Genomic DNA, 9802 nt, shown 5'->3' on the forward strand with positions numbered 1-9802 from the left:
CCATAAGGGTGGTGTCATCTGCATATCTGAGTTTATTGATATTTCTCCTGGCAATCTTGATTCCAGCTTGTGCTTCTTCTAGTCCAGTGTTTCTCATGATGTACTCTTCATATAAGTTAAATAAGCAGGGTGACAATATACAGTCTTGACGAACTCCTTTTCCTATTTGGAACCAGTCTGTTGTTCCATGTCCAGTTCTAACTGTTGCTTCCTGACCTGCATACAAATTTCTCAAGAGGAAGATCAGGTGGTCTGGTATTCCCATCTCTTTCAGAATTTTCCACAGTTTATTGTGATCCACACAGTCAAAGGCTTTGGCATAGTCAATAAAGCAGAAATAGATGGTTTTCTGGAACTCTCTTGCTTGTTCCATGATCCAGCGGATGTTGGCAATTTGATCTCTGGTTCCTCTGCCTTTTCTAAAACCAGCTTGAACATCAGGAAGTTCACGGGTCACATATTGCTGAAGCCTGGCTTGGAGAATTCTGAGCATTACTTTACTAGCGTGTGAGATGAGTGCAATTGTGCGGTAGTTTGAGCATTCTTTGGCATTGCTTTTCTTTGGGATTGGAATGAAAACTGACCTTTTCCAGTCCTGTGGCCACTGCTGAGTTTTCCAAATTTGCTGGCATATTGAGTGCAGCACTTTCACAGCATCATCTTTCAGGATTTGAAACAGCTCAACTGGAACTCCATCACCTCCACTAGCTTTGTTCATAGTGATGCTTGCTAAGGCCCACTTGACTTCACATTCCAGGATGTCTGGCTCTAGGTCAGTGATCACACCATCGTGGTTATCTGGGTCGTGAAGATCTTTTTTGTACAGTTCTTCTGTATATTCTTGCCATCTCTTCTTTAACTATTGGTAAATGACCCGAGAATGACTGGCAAGTATATACATCCACAAAAGTGGGAGACAATTTGTGATGGTGCTGCTGCTGCTGCTAAGTCGCTTCAGTTGTGTCTGACTCTGTGCAACCCCATAGACAGCAGCCCACCAGGCTCTGCCGTCCCTGGGATTCTATGGGCAAAAACAGTGGAGTGGGTTGGCATTTCCTTCTCCAATGCATGAAAGTGTAAAATGAAAGTGCAGTCGCTCAGTTGTGTCCAACTCTTCATGACCCCATGGACTGCAGCCTACCAGGCTCCTCTAGGGAGGGATTTTCTAGGCAAGAGTACTGGAGTGGGTTGCCATTGCCTTCTCCCATTTGGGATGGTATTACTTAGTAATTTAATTAATTACTTCAGATTAATTAATTTAATTACTTATTTAATTAATTATTAAGTAATTACTTCAGATTAACTTGGAAAAATTCCTTGAGCTAAGAGGTATTTATCAATAACCTGCTAATTTTACTTATATTTTGTTTCACTGTTGCTGCTTTTTTATTGTACCATTCTCTAGGATATGTACAATTTGCAGAATATATTTCTGTAAAGATGACCATTTAATGTGTCCAGTTGTGGTGATAATTATTCCTATGTGTGCCTAGTTGCTCAGTCATGTCCGACTTCTTTTGAGACTCCATGGACTGTAGCCTTCCAGGCTCCTCTGTCTATGGGATTCTCTGGGCAAGAATACTGGAGTGGGTTGCCATGACCTCCTCCAGGGTATCTTTCCGACCAAGGGATCAAACCCAGGTCTCCCGCATTGCAGGCAGATTCTTTACCATCTGAGCCACCTGGGAAGCCCCATAATTCCTTTATTATGTTTTAAATATAATGCGTGTGTGCATGCTAAGTTGCTTCAGTCATGTCCGACTCTTTGCGACTCCATGGACTGTAGCCCTCCAGGCTCCTCTGTCCATGGGATTCTCCAGGCAAGAAGACTGGAGTGGGTTGCCATGCCCTCCTGCAGGGGACCTTCCTGACTTAGGGATTGAACGGCATGTGGCTCCTATACTGGCAGACAGATTCTTTACTGCTGAGCCACTGGGGAAGCCCTTCAAATATACTGTGTGGATATAAAAAATAGTGTTATATATAACATACATATGTAAGTTACCAAGTATCAATAAATAAAAGCCATGATTTCACCACAGGCTCGCACACACAAAGAGGGCATCAAGAGCTCCTCTGGGCAGGGGTCAGCGTGGGATGTTTTTCCTGCCACCAATGAGGTCAGTTACCTGAATGGGAGGTGCTTTTGCTCCCCAGCTGCGTCTCTGACTGACTGTGGCTGACGGGCGTGAGGTCTTGGCAGCTCTGGATGGGGGAGTCTCTCGCCGTCGGGTCGGTGCCTGGTGGCTTCTCGATATTTTTCATCTCCATTTCTTCATGATGGATCCACAGGTCCGGGGGCCGGAGGTCCTTCTGGCTGCCCTTTCTTTTGCCAACACTGTGGGTGGCCCGTTTCCTATGGAACAAAATCAGGAGGCAGATGTGAGTACCTTTATTCGATGGCTTTTCCTCTCTCTCTCTCTTTTTTGTTTCTTAGTCAATTCAAGTTAGAAGCGAGAGAGAGGAGACAAAAGCGCTCCCAGGAGGAACCCCGTGAAATCCAGGCGCTGGCAGCCTCGGCCTGGCTGCCTTTCCTCTCCTTCCCTGGAGCTTCGCTGCCTTCCGGAGACGTGGCGCGGCCTCCCCAGGGCCCGGCGGCCTGCCAGGGAGCGCTTCACGCCAGCATCCCCACTGCGGGCTTCAGCGCGAGGTGACGGTGGGTTAGACGGAGCCATATGCCGTTCTTTGGAGCCAGGCATAAGGTACCCCACGGCAACATCTGTCTAGCAGATAAATGACAGCGTTGCTTCCAAAGGGCAAATGGAAATGAAAAGGCCAGGATTTGTGCCAACAGCCAAGATTGGGGCTTAGAAGAAAGTGTGTACCTCAGCTGTCCAATTTCCTGTGCAACTGGGGAGGTGGCCCTTTGAAGACAAAAAGGCTGCAGAAACACATTCTCGGGAGAATAAAATGCTTTCTTCTTGGAGTCACTAAGTGTCTGGATTTGAACACAATAAGACCCATCTTTTTTTTTTTAAGACCGATCCTTTGACAAAAGAAGAAGCTATTTGGAAGTGTGCTGTAAACATCTCTTATTTTCTTCAGTAAGCATTTAGCAATCCTTAATTTGTTTTTCAGCAGCAGTCTCCTCTTGGGGCCATTGAGATTGCAATGTTCCCTGCAGACTGAGTCAAGAGCCCGATGCTTATGTTAGCCAATCTCTAGAGCAGGGCGTCTGGAGAAGGCAATGGCACCCCACTCCAGTACTCTTGCCTGGAAATATCCCATGGGCGGAGGAGCCTGGTGGGCTGCAGTCCATGGGGTAGTTAAGAGTTGGACAGGACTAAGTGACTTCACTTTCACTTTTTACTTTCATGCATTGGAGAATGAAATGGCAACCCACTCCAGTATTCTTGCCTGGAGAATCCCAGGGACGGGGGAGCCTGGTGGGCTGGCGTCTAGGGGTCGCATGGAGTCAGACACGACTGAAGCGACTTAGCAGCAGCAGCAGGGCAGGGGGTCAGTAAATTATGACCTGAAGGCCACATCCTCCACTGTTTACTTTTGTGTATTTTTTCTTGTAGTTTTTTCTTTTTTTTTTTTTTTTAAGATTTTGTCTTAATTGGCATCTTGCTCAAAAGCACAAAACAATGAATGATTTGGTGGCTCCATGATAGTTACAAACAAAATCCTTAGGCAAATAGTTACAGTATCCCGCATCAGTTATTTCACATTAAGGGCAGGTTGTTCAAAAAAACAAAAAAACAAAAAACAGTGCTGTGCTTAAAGGGAGCACAAACAAGGTAAGCATTTTAATTTTTTAACAAAGTTAAACCTAGCACCTTTAAAATATAAAAAATACTGTAAGTACAAAAGTATCATTTCTGTGGAGGAAAACTCCAGTGCACCAATGGTGCGAAGAAAAGCAGCATTTTCAAAGCTGGAATTAAGTTTGTGTAAACACACACACACCACCACTCTGCCTCCTATGTGGAATACGCACTTCTGTTGTGCCCTCCCCACCAAGGGCTGAAAAGAGCTCCTGGGGAGACTCTCTTTCCAAATCATAGAAACTGCTCTGGCTTCCAGGCTATGGGCTGGGAAGATTTTGGTGTAGGGCAAGGAGATGAACGTGTTCAAATGGGACATGTTCTTTTTCAGACAGGCCAACTGCTAACACTTCTAGTCTAACACTTCCAGTCCCCTTCTCCCCCAGGGAGCCTCCCAGCCCAAGAGTGCCCCTGGCCAGAGGCCCACCTGTGTGATCTCAACTTCAGAGAGGGCGTCTGAGTGCAGAGCTCCATGAGGCAAGAGGAGTGGCAGCCTACCTTACCCATAGCTGATGCTGCTTTGCAAATGGAGCATTTTGGCCAACTCAGGATAACTACAAACACCTGTGATTCTTAACCCACTGTGACCAGTTGGTTGTAAAGTAGGGAATGAGGGTATTAGGTCTTTCCCTTCTTAATATTTTCAAACGTTAATGATTAGTCCTTTCCAGTGTGGTTTTTACATCACTCACAAAGTGATATTTTCTTTCTCTTAAGCACTCCATCTTCACATTGAACCCTGGAGCTTCAGGTCTTACTTTAAACAAGTATGTGCTAAGTCGCTTCAGTCATGTCTGACTCTTTGTGACCCTATGTACTAGCCCGCCAGACTCCATGGGATTCTCCAGGAAAGAATATTGGAGTGGGTTGCCATGATCTCCTGCAGAGGATCTTCCTGACCTAGGGATCGAACCCACGTCTCTTATGTCTCCTGCATTGGCAGGCAGGTTCTTTACCACCAGTGTAACCTGGAAAGCCCTTACCAGGAAAGTAAAAAAAGAAACAATGAGAAGGAGAATCAATGGCCCAATGCTTGCATTCCAGCATTAGGATGAGATAGCAGCTAGACTTTTTTTTTTCCTTAAATCATTCAGAATTTACCAACTATCCAAAGATTATTTCCAAGCAGGAGAGTTCTGATTTCAACTTCTCCACTGACCCCTGTGCAGCTCAATTTATTCTGTTTCCAAACGCTCATGGAAGGACTTCTTTGTTTATCTATCCCTGGCGCCAGATGGATTTGTAGACACAAAATGCCATAAGGATCACGGTCACCAGCAGAAGGTAGAAAATGGCTCCCAGCAACACCAGGTTCTGCCCACGCAGCACCGCGTTCACCTGGCTCTACTCGGCGGGCTCCCCAGGGCTGGGGCTCAGGGCCTCCAGCAACCCCAGCAGGAGGCGACACAGCCACCACCATACCGAACTCAGCATCTTCTCTGGCCGGCAGCAGAAGCCTGCAGTGCCTGTTTTTGTAAATAAAGTTTTATTGGAAACCGGCCAAGCTCATTCATTCACATTGCATTGTTGAAGAGTTACAACAAATACCATATGGCCCACAAAGGCTAAAATATTTACTCCTGGGCCCTTTTAAGAAATGGTTTTCAACCTCTGCTCTATAGTTTTATAAATTTTTAAATCTCTGCTTGTAGCTTCTGTTTCTCTTAAAATAATAACATTGCTTCATAAGGCAGAATTCAGACAGTTAAAAGCTAACCTTTGGCAGAAGCCCAGAGAAGTACCTCTTTCTCAGTTTTCTCACGTGAAATGGATGGCTTACGAGCATAACTGCTTTCTTGTTAGCTAAATGGTTCAAACAAACTACTCTCAGTGGAGACTCTGTAACCTATTCCAGGCCACTGAGAACAACTTTGGTTCCCCAATTGCTGGATAAGATGCTTTGTACACATTAGGCCATTAGTACATGTTAGTTCTATGATTTGTTCATATTTCTCAATGTTTTTTGTCTTTCCTCAACTAGGCTGATGAGGATATAAAGAAAGAAATCCAGACTTCATATTTATTTAGTGGGAAAAAATGTGTAGGGTTTTCTGCTCTAATATTTTCCCAACAAGTATCTAAAATGTGCTGATTTCCTGGCAGCAGCCTCACACTGACTCTAGACAATGGTCTATAATAGCCCCTAGATCATTTTCTTGTGTTTAAGATAATAACTCTCTTGCTAACCATTTATTCCCTGAATTCATTTCCGTACACTTCACTGACCCACAGGAAACGAGTTTGCAGTTCACACATAACTCTTTGTGTAATCCATCTCTGGTCATTTAGAAGAAACTCATGTCATTTTCAAACTTGGAGATTTCACCCAAGTATCTTTCTAACATATCACAATGCTAAATAAGTTAAACCCTGGTGCCCATATGACTTCACAGAGGCACACCAGTTCCCAAACCTAGGACAAAATCATCAGAATGTCCGTGATAACTCAATATTTAAATAGCTTGTGGTAAAGATGTTTGTAAAATAATTCATGAAACTGGAAGGAAATGATGAATTCTGGCTCCCTTGCTTACATTCATGCCTAATTCATTCATTCATTTACCAGTCCCCATGACTTCAGTACCAAGCATCTCCAGGCATATCCTACTTAAAAAAAAGTTCTAAATTTGTTCAAGGCAGAACCTTTTTAGTATGTTATGACTTATAACCTCCACTTGGAAACAAATTATTGTTCCTGATAAAATGCGTAAGTATTTTTCTGATGGATTTTAATCAGATCACGGCCCACTTCCAAGTAGCTGCTCATCCACTCAGCTGACGGTTATCAACAATCTAAAGATTTCTAAGCAGACTTTATTTCTTTTTTGTATATGTTCTGACAGACCATCTAACCTCTTTTGTTTTTCTATAATGTCTCTTCTCAAGAGAGAAATCTCTGGCCTTGGAGATGCCCCCCTCCCCTGCTGGTAGTAACCCAGTGGTCCATGTAGCAGGGCTATAATAAAACTGGCATCTGCTCATAACTAAACTGTGTGGAGTTTGTCCTAAAACCTGTAGGAAGAACTGTCACGTGAACCTTTTGTCTATCTGCTGGTTCCCTGACTAAATAACTGCTGCCTGTTTTTGTCCCCAGTTCCTCTACCTCACCACTGGAATCCTGTATGGAGATGAACCCAGTGCAATGGTTCCCGAAGTCTGGTCCTTGGACCAGCAGAACTGGCATTACCTTGGAAGTTGTCAGAAATGCACATTCGCAGGTCCTGCCCCATCAGAAACTTGCAAATGGTGTTGAGACTCAGCAGGCTGTGTTTTAACAGCCCTTGAGGGAAATCTGACACACCAAAACTGAGAAGCACTGTCTTTAGTGAAAGAAAATCAGATTTTCTTAGTTTAGTATAAAGCTAGGTTTTAATATTAGATGCAGAATGCATGCGTGCTTGTGTATGCTCAGTCACTTCAGTCACGTCTGACTCTTTGTGATAGTGTGCGGTAGCCCGCAAGGCTCCTCTGGCTATGGCATTCTCCAGGCAAGAATGCTGGAGTGGGTTACCATGCCCTCCTCCAGGGGATCTTCCCGACCCAGGGATTGAACCCATGTCTCCTGCACTGCAGGAGCATCTTTTACTGCTGAGCCACTGCGGAAGCCCAGATGTAGAATATGTTATGCTATCCTTCCTGCCCCAACACACACACACCTTTTTTTCTAGGTACCAGTAATCTTGGCTTCCAAAAATAGCTGCAGGGTCTCTTCCCATCCACGTGTTCTTGAATAAAGGCAGAACAAGGAATCTTCAAGGCTCTACCTGCTCTTTGTCATACTGTGGCAAAGCTTCCACAGCATGATCAAATTCTGATGAGGACTTATTTCTCCTATCTATGGATTTCTCTATCTATGTAGATAACTAGTAGTCATCCATCCATCCATCCATCCATCCAATCTTCTGCCCACAACGCCTTCACAGTCCTATTGACTTACAAACTACTTAAGATCCCTTCAAGCCTGTCTTCTTCAGGAAACCCTCCTGACCAATTTAGGTCAGTATAATCTTAAAATAGCTAAATCACACCCCCTCATATTTCTCAACACCACTCAACTTGCATTGATCACTGTCAGTCTAACTGAGCTGACCAGATGCTCCCTGTGTGTGAATTGGTTTCCTCCACTGATACATGAGCAAAAACTCTCTTTACTTCCCTTCTCCAACATCATCCATTGTTTCACAACATGTATCCCTTTGTTTATTCAGTGAACATTTGTGGATGGTAAATGTGCCAAGAAATGTACTAAGGACTAGAAATGTGAAGATCAAAGAGATAGTGGGAGTGAAAATGGAGAGATCACAACAGACAACACAGAAATACAAAGGATCATAAGAGACTACTATCAGCAATTATATGCCAATAAAATGGACAACGTGGAAGAAATGGACAAATTCTTAGAAAAGTACAACTTTCCAAAACTGAACCAGGAAGAAATAGAAAATCTTAACAGACTTATCACAAGCACAGAAATTGAAACTGTAATAAGAAATCTTCCAGCAAACAAAAGCCCAGGTTCAGATGGCTTCACAGCTGAATTCTATCAAAAATTTAGAGAAGAGCTAACACCTATCCTACTCAAACTCTTTCAGAAAATTGCAGAGGAAGGTAAACTTCCAAACTCATTCTATGAGGCCACCATCACTCTAATACCAAAACCTTACAAAGATGCCACAAAAAAAGAAAACTGCAGGCCAATATCACTGATGAACATAGATGCAAAAACCCTTAACAGAATTCTAGCAATCTGAATCCAACGACACATTAAAAAGATCATACACCATGACCAAGTGGGCTTTATCCCAGGGATGCAAGGATTCTTCAATATCCGCAAAACAATCAATGTAATACACCACATTAACAAATTGAAAAATAAAAGCCATATGATTATCTCAATAGATGCAGAGAAAGCCTTTGACAAAATTCAACATCCATTTATGATAAAAACTCTCCAGAAAGCAGGAATAGAAGGAACATACCTCAACATAATAAAAGCTATATATAATGAACCCACAGCAAGCATTATCCTCAATGGTGAAAAATTGAAAGCACTTCCCCTAAAGTCAGGAACAAGACAAGGGTGCTCACTTTCACCACTACTATTCAACATAGTTTTGGAAGTTTTGGCCACAGCAATCAGAGCAGAAAAAGAAATAAAAGGAATCCAAATTGGAAAAGAAGAAGTAAAACTCTCTCTGTTTGCAGACGACATGATCCTCCTCATAGAAAACCCTAAAGACTCCACCAGAAAATTACTAGAACTAATCAATGAATATAGTAAAGTTGCAGGATATAAAATCAACACACAGAGATCCCTTGCATTCCTATACACTAATAATGAGAAAACAGAAAGAGAAATTAAGGAAACAATTCCATTCACCATTGCAACAAAAAGAATAAAATACTTAGGAATATATCTACCTAAAGAAACTAAAGACCTATATATAGAAAACTATAAAACACTGGTGAAAAAAATCAAAGAGGACACTAATAGATGGAGAAATATACCATGTTCATGGATTGGAAGAATCAATATAGTGAAAATGAGTATAATACCCAAAGCAATCTATAGATTCAATGCAATCTCTATCAAGCTACCAATGGTATTTTTCACAAAGCTAGAACAAATAATTTCACAATTTGTATGAAAATACAAAAAACCTTGAATAGCCAAAGCAATTTTGAGAAAGAAGAATGGAACTGGAGGAATCAACCTGCCTGACTTCAGGCTCTACTACAAAGCCACAGTCATCAAGAGAGTATGGTACTGGAACAAAGACAGAAATATAGATCAATGGAACAAAATAGAAAGCCCAGAGATAAATCCATGCACATATGGACACCTTATCTTTGACAAAGGAGGCAAGAATATACAACAGAGAAAAGACAATCTCTTTAATAAGTGGTGCTGGGAAAACTGGTCAACCACTTGTAAAAGAATGAAACTAGAACATTTTCTAACACCATACACAAAAGTAAACTCAAAATGGATTAAAGATCTAAACGTAAGACCAGAAACTATAAAACTCCTA

The 9802-nt window shown here is 42.5% G+C and overlaps 1 protein-coding gene across 1 annotated transcript in view; it reads right to left on the minus strand.

Moving 5' to 3' along the window:
- The window catches only part of DCC (DCC netrin 1 receptor), an 838683-nt gene that overhangs the window by 92576 nt on the left and 736305 nt on the right, over positions 1–9802 (minus strand). The window contains exon 23 of the mRNA XM_010854834.1: positions 2130–2356. Within this exon, the coding sequence (XP_010853136.1) occupies positions 2130–2356 (227 nt within the window). The remainder of the gene's footprint in view (positions 1–2129; positions 2357–9802) is intronic.

Source organism: Bison bison, unplaced genomic scaffold (genome assembly GCF_000754665.1).
Source record: "Bison bison bison isolate TAMUID 2011002044 unplaced genomic scaffold, Bison_UMD1.0 scf7180017864349, whole genome shotgun sequence".
NCBI classification, from domain to species: Eukaryota; Metazoa; Chordata; class Mammalia; order Artiodactyla; family Bovidae; genus Bison; species Bison bison.